At 25.7% G+C, this 16,139-nt stretch overlaps 1 protein-coding gene across 1 annotated transcript in view; it reads right to left on the bottom strand.

Annotated features, from left to right (window-relative positions):
* LOC111676011 (neuronal acetylcholine receptor subunit alpha-7) overlaps window positions 1-16,139 on the bottom strand; it is a 257,859-nt gene that overhangs the window by 14,544 nt on the left and 227,176 nt on the right. Inside the window, exon 9 of the mRNA XM_046945936.1 lies at window positions 12,722-12,808. Within this exon, the coding sequence (XP_046801892.1) occupies window positions 12,722-12,808 (87 nt within the window). The remainder of the gene's footprint in view (window positions 1-12,721; window positions 12,809-16,139) is intronic.

Here is a 16,139-nt window from a genome sequence, read left to right as displayed (position 1 = left end):
TGCGACATCGTTAATTGGAGGGTAGCCCAAGCATTCTTACATGTCTGTCTAGCACTCAGTTCCCTGTTATTTCGATATATACTGTCTACGTCGGTTTATATGGTATGCTGGGAATACTGCACTTGATAAAACCTAACAACAAAGGTATTGCCATACAGGCCAGCCAGCCTTGACAGATCTTTCTTGCATTGGCCAACTAATAAGGAAGTTGTGGTATAAGATGACGAGATAGTTTTGTATATAGTGGAAAAAATTGTCTTGCTTATAGCTGAAATTAGAGTCTTGTTAATAGTTTTCCCTATAATAGGTACGATTGTTTTGTCCATATTAGACACCATAGCTATGTCTGTAATCGACATAGTCGAGATGATAGTATTGTCTATAGTCTTGCGTATGGTCGAACCCTGTCTATTATCGTTGCTATGATCTTGCCTGAATTCTGATCTAAAGTAGAGATTATAGAACTGTCTACTGTCGATTTCTGTAAATTGTAGAAACTTGATTTTTGTCTGTAGACGAGACCAAATTTTGTCTGCAGACGATACTAAGATGAGTTATAATCTTGTCCATAGTCGAGACGATAGTATTGTCCATGGTTTAGGTTATCTAGTATTGTCACTAGTCAAGATCGTAATCTTCTCTATAGACAAGCATATAGTCTTGCCTATAATCTATACCCATGTTTTGTTTATAGATTAGAGGATAGCCATGCATATAGTCTTGCCGATAGTTGAGACTATAGTCTTGTATATTAGTAGAAACTATTGGCCTGTCTATAATCGGTTTCGCCGAGATAATTCAGCATTAATTATTTATAGTCATACCATGATATGACTGTACTCTTGCCTATAGTAGAGACTAAAGTCGAAGCTATTATTGCATAGTCAAGGTTATAGCCGAGACTACTTATAATCTTTTCTACAGTCTGATTCATAGTAGAGTCAATAGGAATATCTATAGTCGATACTGCAGTCAGTTCTAGTATACAGACAGTATTGACTATAGACTATAATCTAAATGATCTAGGGTATAGACTAAAATATTCATGAACTGTCTAATCCATAGCAGAGTCTATAGGAATATTTATAGTTAATACTGAAGTCAGTTTTAGTATCCAAACAATAGCATTGTCTATAGACTATAATCTTGATGATGGGAGTTATCTTTAGGCAAGACTAGAGTCGGGACTGTAGTTTCCTTAATGAATAGTATTGTTGACTTGTCCAAAGTTAAGACTAAAACTAAGATTTTGTTCCTAATACATACATAGTTGAGTGTTTCTCGAACCTGACATTTTAAAAATGAAGCGAATATCCTTAATCGAACTATTTAGTATTTATTTAATTTATTTAAAAGATAAATTTAAAAAAAAAATATATATTTTTAACAAAGTTATAGTTAAAATTTAATTAAAAGTTACACAACCAAATATCGCAACATAAATGTTTTAAAAAGTCTTTAAATTCTTTTTTTTATTGATTTAAAAAAAGCATACAGTAGTATTTTGTTTTAAGAAAAATTTAAATAAATTTGTAATATTTTACACCAGGATTTAAGAAATATATAAATAGGTATATATATTTTTTTAAAAATATAATTAATTATTAAAAGAAAAACATTTAAGCATTTTATATATATTTATTTATATAAATAAAATATTTATTATTTCAAAGAATTAATAAATTTTATACAGATACTTAAAAATCTTAAGAATTTATTGTTTAAAAGGAGAGAAAAAAAAAACTTTTTTTAAAATATTTAACAAATACCTAGCCCTAAATAAAAATAAATTAATTTAAAATAAAAACAAATTTGCGGCTCAATTCAAAGTTTTAAAAAATATAAGTTTTATAAAGAAAACCTAAATTTTTTTATATAAATTGATTTGAACCGTTTATTTGTTTTTGTTTAGAAACAAATAAATTTATTTCGAAAAAAAAGATAAATTTTGTTGTTAATTAAAATAGTTTTGTGCACAACCAATTATCCGCAATCATCATAATTTGTTTTTATTTATTTTTTTTTTTGTTAAAAATCGAGATTTAAGTTTCTTTTGGGGGTAAGAATTATTTAGTTTTCAGATTATTTTTTTTGTAGTCTTGTTGTAGCCACCTGAAAATTTGAAATGAATTAATAAATTCTTTAAAAGTTTTAAAGCAGAGTTTTTAGTTGGTTGTTTAGGAAGTGTTTTGAAAGATTTTGTAGTATTTTTGTGGAATATATATATATTTTTTGGAATTATTGAAATTTGTTTATGATTTTTAATAAATGAATTTTGTTCTAGTTATAGTTATATATGTGGTTATACATAATCTATAGGTGGTGATATTTAGCTAATTTGGTTTCTGCTATTTTTGCTATAATTTTTTTAATTTTTTGCTTTAATTAATTTTGTGTGTTTTTTTAGGTTTAAGGATGATTATTTTTTTAAGGAGATTTTTTTTACTAATTTTATATTGTTTAAATAATATTTATATATTTATGTATTTAAGGGTTATTTAGTTTTAATATGTTTCATTTACCCTTCACCTTAGAATTTTGCTTCCAATATAAATAAACGTTTTTTTCTCAGAAGGTATCAAATAGAAAAAAGGCTCTTTTTTCATTTGTGATGAAGGGTAAGTTCGTATTAAAAGGATTTTTTATATCATATTATATTATATTTAATTTATTTTCATAATTATTTAAAATCAAACATTTTTTAACACCTTTGGTTTATACACAAACTTAACAAAACAAAGAAACACATACATATTTACCTGCCGCCGTTTAATAATTTTATTATATACAGAAAAATTAAACAATATAAAATTTTTATATTTACACAAAATATCTAGAATTATTTACATTAATTTGAAATTTAATTAACAGATTTAATTAAGTTAAAAATTATTATATACAATAGAAAAAATCGACATGATTTCGTTCATTTTAAAACAATGACAAAACTTAGTAAAGACACGAACCTTGTTATATGCTAGTGGTGTTAGAAATACTAGAGATTTTGTCTAGTATTTATGCAAATGTAAAAGTTAATTTTTACTCCAGTTGGTCAGTTACATATTTAGTTAGTTAGTTAGTTAGTTAGTAAGTTAGTAAGTTAGTAAGTTAGTAAGTTAGTAAGTTAGTAAGTTAGTAAGTTAGTAAGTTAGTAAGTTAGTAAGTTAGTAAGTTAGTAAGTTAGTAAGTTAGTAAGTTAGTAAGTTAGTAAGTTAGTAAGTTAGTAAGTTAGTAAGTTAGTAAGTTAGTAAGTTAGTAAGTTAGTAAGTTAGTAAGTTAGTAAGTTAGTAAGTTAGTAAGTTAGTAAGTTAGTATGTTAACTTGTTAGTAAATTAGTTAGTTAGTTAGTTGGTTATAACGTGGTTCGTGTCTTTGCTCTATCATCATTTCATTTCCTGTCTTAAGATAACACAACGGAACAAAACAACTTCAATAGTACAAGTTCTCAATCATTACAAATATATTTACACTCAACGAAAGAAATAACCATTTTATAAACATAAACTACCAAAAAAAAAAGTATTTAATTCATTAATATTATTTACAAAGTATGACAAGTGTATGATACAAAATGAATGATAAAATGAAAGTGAAAGTGACAAAATAAAACCAATAACATGAAAAGGAAAACAAAATTAATTAAATAATTAACAAACTGAAAAAAAAGAAATTTTCACAGACTTTGAAGAGAAAACACATTATGCACCACTCACATACATACACTGAGAGACAAGAAAAAAAACATGCTCGAAAAAATTTGTCATCAAAGAAAAAATAAGAAAAACTTATTATTTTTAACGGCCACAAGTAATTTATTTTATATCATATTTCACCAAAGAAATCAGTTATAAAACAAAATACTCCCTTAACTAGCAGAAAAAAATATAAGTTGTTTGTAGTAGATCATGCCGAGACATGGTGAAAGCATATAAACACACTCAAAAGACACTGAGAAAAATAATCTTATTTATAAGTAGACTTTTAGAGAGTGAAAACTAAGAAATGATAGATAGAAAGAGAGAAAAAATTATATAAATTTTTACAAAAAGTGTTTTTTCCAGTTGATTTCTATTATATTGGCAAAAGACATTTGTGTTCTTGTATGCCAACAAGAACATTTTTTCTTTTACATTATGTGGTGGTTTTGTTTTAATTCCCTTTATTTCCTTTTCTTCATTTTCCATTATTTTAAAGTAGAAGTTGTAGATGCTTCTACGATTATTCTTAAGTAGTTAGTTGTTGCTTTTTTAAGAATAGAGTTTTTTACTACATATTTTTTAGAGTTAGTACAAGCTACGAGGAGATAGTTAGTCATAGAACACACATGAACATGTATCATTTAGAATTATTAGTTTTTATTAGTATTTTTGTAATAGTTTTTTGTTTATTTTATTTATTTTTAGTTTAAACATTAATTCTAAAATCAAACACTCAAAAGAAAAAAACTAAAACATACAAACAAATCAAGAGATTTTTAATATTTCAAATAAAAAATTATTTAGGAGAAAAATGCAGTTTCATACATACACACTCTACAGTAAAGAAATCAACACATACATACATTCACATACAATCATTACAGGATGTATTTAAAATGTTGAATGTTGAAAATAGGGCAGTGTGAAAAGTTCTGAACTAGAACTGAACTAGAACTGTACTAGAACTGAACTAGAACTGAACTAGAACTGAACTAGAACTGAACTAGAACTGAACTAGAACTGAACTAGAACTGAACTAGAACTGAACTAGAACTGAACTAGAACTGAACTAGAACTGAACTGGAACTTAACTTTTCTACCAGACCTCCTTAATGTATGACTTATTGCGAAATACAGAATATTTTTGTTGTATTAGTTTTAATTTATTTTTCTAATTCATGTATTTTTTCAAACCTAACAAATGATATTGATCCCTTTTTCTTGCTTGAAATATTAAAAAAATATTTCTTTTACAAAAGTAAAATTATATTAAAAAAAAAAAAAATAAATAAAAGTAAATATCCTTATACTTATGTTTATGTATGTATTTATGTAAATGTATTTGGTATGTATGTATACTTAGGTGTTTGGATTACAGGTGTTGCTTCGTTTTTTATTTCCTTCAAAAAAAGTGTTAGTGCTTAAGTGACAAAACGTGTTGTGTAAGTGTGCAAAGGTGTGTATAGATGTTTTTGTTTGAAGTTTTTTTTAAATTATTGTACATTAGGGTGTATTTTTGTTTTGTTATTTATATTTAATGTAGATATATGAATAAAGTTTTTTGATGTCAATAGTTTTTTTTTTATTTTTCCAAGGAAATGTTGTGTTTTTTGTACAATTTTTGGTTTGGTTTATGTTTTGATTTATGTAAGTGACAATATGCTGAATTATGTACATGCATTCGTTTTTTTTCTTACATTTAATTCAAAGAGAATATTCATTTATGCAAATTTATTAAAAAAAAATATTTATTTTTCTTCCTTTTGCAAAGGTTTTCAAGTGCGTAATATTTATGTTTTAAGAAATTATAAAAAAAGAAAAATCAACCGAAAATAATGTTTTAAAATCATTAAAGAAAATAATGCATAAGCCTTAATGATTAATGAGGTTTTACTTTATGGTCGAATGTAAAGAGAACAAAAAATAGTAAGATTCTCAAATTTAAGTTAGAGTTTTCGTTTGTATTTGTTAGAAATATATAGAACATTTTGTCTATAAACATGACAAAAGGAGAACAAAGTATTAGAACAATCCAAGGGACTAGTTCTGTAAAATCACCCATACTTTACAAAAATATGGTTCTACATAGTTACCACAACTATACTATGTTCATTTTAATAATTTATTGTTATATAATTAATAATTTATTGTTATATAAATATTGGATCATAATATGATAATGTGTAACAATGTTATGATAAATATGATAATATAATAAAATATTGCAACTGTATTTAATCATAATATGATATTTTAAAACAGTTATCATAACCATAATGTGTTAAGACTACAATCATTAATTTAGACATGGTTACCACAATCATGTTTGTTTTAAAAATCTAACGTGATTCTGTTAGCACACATTCAACAGTTGGTGGATTTCGAACAAATTTAAAAAATGTTTAAAAATCAAAAGAGATTAATCATTAAGTTTGTGATTAAGGCTGGGCTGCAAAAAAAATTAAACCACTCTTAAAGAGGTCCTTTTTTAAAACTTAAAATCTTAAATTTGAGAATAAAAATTATTCTAAAAAATAAAAAATTTTAAAAAATGTTTATGAAAAAGCAAGCAAAAAACTTCTACACTTGTGGTGATGAGAGACATGCAACTTTTATTTTTAATTTCATAATTTAAAACAAATGTATGATTTTTATTTATTTTTAGTTTAGAGAGAGATATGTATGTAGATAAATGCAACATGATTTATTATGAATGTTTTAACTTATTTTTTTATAAAATTCTAAAATACTACTGCTATTTACATACATCAATACTTTGACACCATAACAAAACTTATTTTATTTATTTTTTCTATTTTCAGTTAAATCTCTAAGGCCGAACTCCAGGTTGGTAATTTTTTTTCAAACAACTATTTCTAGAAAAACATATACAATTTTTTTATTTATGGATTTGTTTATCAAAAAACGTACCTATGCTCATATAATATTATTATAACTAAATGTTACTTTGGAAAATTTCAAAAATATATCTAAAACTTACCTTTATTAAAGAGAAACGCTTTTGCAATTATAATTTTTTTTTCAACTAAGAAAATAGTTATTATTTTGATTCTAAATTCGTTTATATCAAGAGTTATTGTTGCAGTTATCATAACCATAATGTGTTAAGACTACAATCATTAATTTAGACATGGTTACCACAATCATGTTTGTTTTAAAAATCTAACGTGATTCTGTTAGCACACATTCAACAGTTGGTGGATTTCGAACAAATTTAAAAAATGTTTAAAAATCAAAAGAGATTAATCATTAAGTTTGTGATTAAGGCTGGGCTGCAAAAAAAATTAAACCACTCTTAAAGAGGTCCTTTTTTAAAACTTAAAATCTTAAATTTGAGAATAAAAATTATTCTAAAAAATAAAAAATTTTAAAAAATGTTTATGAAAAAGCAAGCAAAAAACTTCTACACTTGTGGTGATGAGAGACATGCAACTTTTATTTTTAATTTCATAATTTAAAACAAATGTATGATTTTTATTTATTTTTAGTTTAGAGAGAGATATGTATGTAGATAAATGCAACATGATTTATTATGAATGTTTTAACTTATTTTTTTATAAAATTCTAAAATACTACTGCTATTTACATACATCAATACTTTGACACCATAACAAAACTTATTTTATTTATTTTTTCTATTTTCAGTTAAATCTCTAAGGCCGAACTCCAGGTTGGTAATTTTTTTTCAAACAACTATTTCTAGAAAAACATATACAATTTTTTTATTTATGGATTTGTTTATCAAAAACGTACCTATGCTCATATAATATTATTATAACTAAATGTTACTTTGGAAAATTTCAAAAATATATCTAAAACTTACCTTTATTAAAGAGAAACGCTTTTGCAATTATAATTTTTTTTTCAACTAAGAAAATAGTTATTATTTTGATTCTAAATTCGTTTATATCAAGAGTTATTGTTGTAAAATAAAATATCTTTATAGTTTTAAACTTAAATGATAATTTCAATATATAAACCTACATTATGTATATAAAATATATATATATATATATATATATATATATATATATATATATATATATATATATTATATATATATATATATATTATATATATATATATATAAAATTTTTCTTAATAATTTTTATGGTTATTAAAATCAAAATCTAATTTTAAGATTTAAACGTGTTTACGTGTTTATCTATTTTAAATTGTTGTTGCCACACTTTTGAACACACAATAATGACATGTTTCATATGGACTATAAAAATATAAAAAAATATATATGTATTTAAAAGAATATGTATTTGTATAAGGTATAATATAAACTTTAATATAAAACCTGGTTGGTTGTATAAGAAACCCATAATATCAATTCTCTAAAGTGCCATTATCTACACATTGTCTGATTGTTAGTAGTTGTTGTCTTTTGGTGTGTATGTGTTTTTTTTCGGGGGAAAAATACCCTACTAGTCATTAGCTTTTTATAGGAAAAATTTTGTGACATAAATTTATATGAAAATGTAAATTTTAGCGATTTTAAAAATTTTCTATATTTAAAATATTTTTCATTTCTTAAAAAAGATTTTTTAAAAAAAAAAAGCTTTTAAGTTTTTCTAATTTTAAAATGTTTTCGATTTATACTGAAAATCTTTAAAAAAAACCTTAAATAAAAATTAACAAGTTTTTGTTTATAAAAAGCTTTTTTATAACTTTGGTACGAAAATCTATTAACTTTTACTATATGGCGGGACATGATAGCATACATTTTTTTATTAAGTGGCTAAAAAGCTTTTTATACTAAAACCATTAGAAAGTTGTTTATACTAAAACCATAAGGAAGCTTTTTATATACTAAATTCTTTCACTATATAGTCGGAAATAATAGTTTTTTAAGTTGAAAGTTTTAAGTTGAAAGCTTTTAAGTTTTTTTCCTCAAAATATTTTCGACTTATACTAGAAATCTTTAAGAAGGCTTTTACTAAATATTTGCTATATATATACTTTAATATATGTTTATTAAAAGTTTTTTTTTAGTATTTTAGTACGAAAAGCTTTTAAAGCTGTTTTAAATAACACTTTTTTAATAAATGCTTTTACTTTATGTTCGGATGTGATAGCATACAAATAAGCACAAGAAAGCTTTTTAAACTAAAAGCACAAGAAAGCTTTTTATACTAAAACCATTAGGGAAGCCTTTTTTACTAAATTCTTTTATTATATAGTCGGAAATGATAGTTTTTAAGTTAAAAATAAAGCTTTAAAGATTTTTACTTAAAAATGTTTTCGACTTATACTGATATATCTTTAAAAAAAGCCTTTACTAAAAATTAGCAAGTTTATGTTTATAAAAAGTTTTTTTTTTACTATTTTAGTAGGAAAAACTTTTAAAGCTTTTTTAAATAATGCTTTTACTTTATGGTCGGAAATGATATCATACATAGACTTTATATAAATATTTTTATTGTATGAATAATAAGTTTTAATACTAAAAACATAAGAAAGCTTTTTATACTAAAACCATATGGAAGCTTTTTATATACTAAATTCTTTTATGGAAATGATTGTTTTTAAGTTAAAAATAAAACTTTTAAGTTTTTGAAAATGATTTCGATATATTCTAAAGATCTTTAAAAAAGCTTTTAGTAAAAATTAACATAAAAGGTTATGTTTATAAAAAGCTTTTTTTATTATTTCAGTATAAATAATAAATATTTTTTTCTATATTGTCGGTTAAGCATAAGGAAGCTTAGTTAGTTACTTAAACCACCGTAGCATCCCCATTTAGTCCCGACATACCTACAATTCTTCTTAGAACTTTTTTCCTTCATTATTAGCCAAATGAAAAACTCTTGGTAAAATAATTCTCTAACACTACTTATGTGTATGTGTCTTTTTTTTTTTTTGTTGGGTACTCTTATACTTAAATGAGGTGCCATAAAAATTTGTGGCCAAAAAGTTTTTTCTCATCTCTTTGTTTTGCACAATAATAACAATCATAAAAATTTTTTCAGAATAGAAAAAATTCGTTGATGGTAATTCATAAAAAAAGAATTGAGAGGAGAAACCATCTAATAGGAAACCACTTTGTTGTCAAAGTATGTATATTAGGTATGTACTCCAAAATAAGGAGACATAACATTATACTTTAATAGAACTATTTTTGAAAAAGAATGCTTTTATCATATCACAACTTTGTGTGCATTTTAATTAATACAGTTTGCTATAAAAACTTTAATCATTTGGTGCCCACCTAATATAAAATTGTTGGTGTCATTTAGGTGTTAAATGAAATATCTTAAAAAAAAGAAAAAAAAAAAAGAATTTCTTGATGTGTTTTCGAGGTCGTCTTTTCTTTTCATTTATTTTCAATCTGTGCCCTTCTGTTGGGCTTTTTGAATACAAAATTGTTCCCCGGTATTTTATGTCTTTTATGCATCTGTTTTCGAAGTAATTTGAATTTATAGATGAATTTTTAAAAGACTTTCGATTAGCACTTTTTTTATTCCAACAAAACAATATTTAGCTTTTTATATAATAACTGTGCTATTTGGTAAATTACGAAAGGTTTATTATTTTTATAACTTAGCTAACGACATATGAAATCCATTGAGTTTTCCTTTCTTTCCCTTTTTTGTCTTCCTTCGGTTGAACTATAAATCAATATAGCAAATTATAAGCTTAAAGGAATCTATAATTTTGTTTGTGCTTAAATCCCCTTAATAAAAAAGAGGTAAAAAATGCAATAAATTTTTATGTAGTTGTTTGTCAAAATTGTAAAGAATTTGGGAAAAAAAAGAAAACCCCAAATGTATAATACTACAGCAGACAAAATAATAACTAAAAAAAAACTAATACTGATGGAAGAGATTAAAGACAATAGAAACCAATAAAGGACTAAGTATTTTGAATAGTTTCAAATAAAAATTTTATATTTTGTAATATTTGTAAAGTTTTTTTTTTTTTATAGAGATGAGAGGTGGTAAAATAAAAAGCATTTTTAGCTTTTTATGACAGATAAATAGGTTGAAAACATATTGAATGTATTGGAAGTTTATAGTTTTTAGTTTAGTTATAAAACTTCCCTCAAATTTTAATGTATTGTTTTTGCTGAAGATAAAGATTATTGTTTTATTTTTTATTGTTGTTTGTTTATAAATGTTAAATATTTATTTACTTTAAGTGTTAGAAATTATCTTCTAATAAATTTTATTTAATTAAAACCTAAAATAGGATTTAAAGTTTTGTAGTTATTAAGCCTTAAAATATGATTATTATGAAATTTATGTGTGATAAGGAAAGTCATAAATAAACAAAAATGGAAATATTTTATTTTCTGGCTTAATTAAAATGAAGAAACCTGATGAAGGCACTCCCGCCAGTCTTGGAGATGTGGTTTGTGGGAAGAATATTTTCAGAACTAAATAATCTAGAAGTATCCATTCTTGAGAAATAGACTAAATAATCAATGGTTTACTCCCTAATGTGTGATACAGCCAATGGACTAGTCTATAGACAAGTCTATGCTATAGCCTTTGTACTAGTCTAATGACTATTTTATGTTTATATACTAGTCCATTGACTCTTTTATGAATTAGTATATAAACTGGATAATTGTGGCCTAGTCTATTCATTAGTCTGTAGACTGTCTAATTACTATTTTATAAAAATGTAAGTGCACTAGTTAATTAACTGGATTATAAACTAGTGAATGAAATATTCTATTCATTAGTCTATGAAATATTCTACTGATTGGTCTACTGACTAGTCTGTTTTCTAATGTATTGACTGCTCTATATATTGGTCTATGGATTAGTCTAAAGAGTGGCCTATAAAATAATATGTAGACTAGTCTATTAATTACTTTGTCTATAGAATAGTCTCTGTACTTGTCTATTGACTATTTGTATGTAAACTAGTCTATGGACTAGACTTAAAATAAGACAATTGACTAATCTATGGAATATTCTATTGATGTGTCTGTGGAGTATTCTATTAGTAACTGGTCTACCGACTTATAAATAGCTTATGGACTAGTCAAGTTACTAGTCTTTTGAATAGTCTGTGGACAAGTTATTTACTATATTGTCTATTGACTATTCTATGGACTTGTATATAGACTAATCTATAGAATATTATATGATCAACTCTAGTGACTACACAATGAGGTAGTCTATGGATCGATCAGCTCTGTGTATGGTCTGTGAGCTTGTAATTAACTATTGATTACTTTATGAACTTGTATATTAACTAGTCTATGGACTAGCTTTTAAAATAGTCTCTGGACTAGGTTTTCATCTATAAAATGTTTTTTGGAATATACAATTGACTGGTCTATTGATTAGTTTGTGGTCAAATGCATTGACAAGTCTGTTTTTCAGCATATCGATTAATATATTGACTAGTCTGATAACTAATAAATAGTCTATGTATTAGGCTTTTGATTAGTCTGTGGAGAAGTTATTTACTATTCTAAGGACTAGTCCATTGACTATTTTATTGACTTGTATATAGCCAAGTATAAGAAATACTCTATCATCAACTATATTGCCTACACAATCGACTAAAAAGGACTAGAAACTACACTCGTCTATAGACTAGTCTGTGTACTTGTTTATTGACTGCTCTTTGGACTATTCTATGAACTAGTCTACTGTCTAGTTTATGTCTTATTTTATGGCTATTAAATTGTCTATTGACTAGCTATTTAGTACGATCAATAATAAACTTTTAATATTTAAATTATTATCTAGACACTTCTTACACAACCCTCGTTTGTAAGAAAATTATTTAAAATTTAAAATAAAAATACTTACAATACATCTGCAATAATAAGAAATTTATTACATATTAATACCTGTTATGTATAAAATATTTCATAAATACTTAATTTCTAAAGCCTACTTATAGGCTTATATATTTTCATATAACTAAAGCCAACAATTAGGCTTAACAACTTTTTTTCTCATTTTACTTACTAAAAATGCAGCAGTTTTATTTTTTTTTGTGGAGACAAATTTCTTTATAAAACAACTTACCCAATAGTGGCACAGCATCTGATGTAGCCGGCATAGTTTCGGCCACCATATTAAGGAACACAGTAAGTGATAGTAAAATTGTTACTCCTAGAAACGGGTCAAAATAAAAAAAAAAACAAAAAAACAGAGAAAGAAAATTCTTGATTAATATGGATTTTAATAACTAAAACTGCATAATACAACTTGTTAAAAGTTTTCATAAGACTCTACTTATCTGTACGTTTGTTTTGTTTTTTGTTTATAGTTTTATAGAAATACATTTTGATTTCTGTTTTAAGTTTAAGGTGTTTGAATACTGTTGTAATACTTGTTGTTGTTGTAGTTGTAGATGTTGTAGCCACAAAAATAAATCATTTATCCTCCATAAAACTATGATGTTTCAGTTTGTAGAGTTTGTTTTTTTGTTCGTTCAATATTTCCTATATATACAAGTCCTTTTTGCGGGGACCAAACCAAAGGTGGGGTCGGGCATGAGAGGGGGGGTCAAATAAAAAACTACTACCATATTCTCTGCGCTGAACCTCAGAATGTCATTATCATTTGAATTTATGGCGGTTGCATATATGTATGTGAAATATGAAAGTGATTTGATATGATGATGTTCAAATGTAGATAAAGAATTTTTCTTTGCTTTTTTTTCTTTTTGTGAAAAATGTTAGTGAAATTGTAATTTTTGTTTTAGTTTTTTGCCTTTTTTTGTAGAGATGAGTATATACTTTTTTACGTATATTTCTTTAAAGTCCTTGTTTTTTGTTTTTTCCTATATATATTTTTTAAAGCACTAGGTGCCTATTGATTTTTTTCCGCTTGTTTTTTTTTTTAAGGACAGTTATGACATTTTGCTTTATATATTTACTTAATAGTGTCAATCAAAAGTCAAACTGACAAAAAGTAAAAAAACTTAGCTGTCAGTTGAATCATTTTTTTATTTGTTTTTTTTTTTACTGTTGTTGTTTTTTTTGCTTGAGTTTTAAGGACTCGAAAAAATGAAGCAGTGTTAAAGTATTGAAAAATTCATTTAGTTTTTTAAAGGCATACTTTTAGGGTTTATCAAAAGTTATTTTTTTTTTGTATATTGTGTCAGCTGTTTTGTGCTAACAAGACAAGGTTAAGTAGAAAATTATGTAAATTTTTGTGGAAATACAAAAAGATGATTTTTACCAATTTTTGTTAAAAGGAAATTGTTATAAGGTGTTAATTTTCGTTGAGTTTTTATTTAGATTGGGATTAAGCTTTTTTAATATGTATAACAATATTGTATAATTCTAATTTAAAAGATTTTTAGATCAATTTAAAAAATATTAACAGTTTTAAAGCTTTTTTAACAAATTAAACCTAAAAGTCGGCAATAATTAATGTTTATTTAGCTTTATTAATTGAAAAATAAAAAAAAATATCAAAATGAATCTTTGACCTTAATTATTTATTTTGTAAAACAATTAATAATAATATTATTATAAAAAATAATAATAATATGTATTTGTTGGAATATTTGAAATCTATAGATGGCTAAGCAGCTGAGCCGATTTTTTTGAACGCTTCAATATACCCTTCACCACTTTTGGGGAGGGTATATTGGGTTTGTGCTGATGTTTGTAACGCACAATAATATTTGTCATATACCCACCTTAAAGTATACCAATCGGCTTAGAATCATATTCTGAGTCGATTTAGCTATGCCCGTGCGTCTGTCTGTCCGTCCGTCCATGTAAATCTTGTAATCAAACTACAGGTCGCAAATTTTGAAGATAATTCAATGAAATTCGGTACATAATCGTCTACGATACCGTAGACAAAGTTTGTTTAAAACGGTTTACATCGGTCCATTATTTCAACACTGTCGCAGTTGCAAAGACCGGGAAAAGACATGCAAGTAGGCTCTAATGAAGAAACAGTCTTCTTCCTTTCAAAGTCTTCTTTCCGTCAAAAGAAACCGTTTTCTTTTTCAATGCTACAGGTTGGATCTAAGACTATATAATACAACATTTGACGATGAAATGGTCCGGTCAAAACGGAGTCTCTTCGACTGTACTTGACTGTTTGCGCGCAGTAAAATACCATGTTAACCAGTAAACATCACCCATATGAGGCGCTACAGCTTCAATAAAAACAACATCTATAATTTGTATTACTGTGAAACTGTATAAGCTAGAGTTTAGTAAATTTACTATCTTTAGGAATTTAATGGATCAGTATGGTTTACAGACGTGAACGAAAATTTCAAAATAATTATCACAACATCTGTACAATGTATTGACATAATATTGAAAATTTTTCATATCATATTTTAATAATTTATCTTTGTATTAGTATAGACCTAAATGTATGCAATTTATAATGGCTCAAGATCAAGCAGTTCGACAAAGAGTCAATGCATATGAAAAAGACAGTGATTTCCGTTTATGTCTAACTATTTAGTGTCAACTTTGTAAACGAGAGAGTGGACACTTAAAAAACAACTTTAAGCTTTTTGCTGTCTCTTCGTAATCTAAAGGGTGACTTCTTCGTAGACCAACTACATGATAAAATAACCAGTCACCTGGACGCTCAAAAGCTAGGGGTTAACCTAAATTGTAGATTAAGTAGTGTATATTAAATATATTTAACTTTAATAGTTGTCCACTCTAACAGGTCTAGCCTAATGTTTTGTAATACTTAAAAGGCAAAGAAAATGTAATTTATTGCTATAAAAAAAGTTTGCCGAAAAAAAAAAGGAAAAACTTATGACATTAAATAGTACTTAACATGATTTTGTATACATACATATATAAAAAGCACAAGAGTATGAAATATTTTATAAAATAAAAACTAAGTTTTATTTCACTTTAAATGCCCACTAGGGAATGGTAAACATTTGAAAATATTTAAATATTTTATTGAAGTGTTTTAAGGTAAAAAGTTTAAAAGTGAGTAAAGTACAACCCTGATAAAGATATTATTAATTTTAACAGTTATTAAAACTATTCTAAACTATCTAAACTTTTTGATTGTCAATGAAAAATGTCCCCATGTCCCCTTGGTGAAATCTCCATAGTGTTATTGCAATATGCTACCAATACCGCCGCCCCTATAAACTGGTAATGTCAAATGTCTTTTCGGCCTTTCCCTGGAATGATTTGGCACGGGGTAGATCCAGATTACCATATAATCATTCACTACAGTTGCCCACATGTGCCATATATGACTGGATTCTCTTTCCTGCACAACAGTTGTCACTGAGCGATGCGACGGAGCAACCTATACTGAATTCCTAAACCCGTTAAGTATCTCTTACTCTTCGCATAATAGGAAGACACTATAAGTTACAGAATTTTCAGGATGACACTTGGCAGTTGCCTGTCATTCCGTAGATCATTCCTTATGGCCTAAGAATGGAACTGATATAAGTTGGTGAACGATCGGGAGGATTTTCTTTGCC

Source organism: Lucilia cuprina, chromosome 3 (assembly GCF_022045245.1).
Source record: "Lucilia cuprina isolate Lc7/37 chromosome 3, ASM2204524v1, whole genome shotgun sequence".
Lineage (NCBI taxonomy): Eukaryota > Metazoa > Arthropoda > Insecta > Diptera > Calliphoridae > Lucilia > Lucilia cuprina.
The sequence above is the reverse complement of the archived record's forward strand: the minus strand, read 5'-3'. Positions and strand labels throughout refer to the sequence as shown.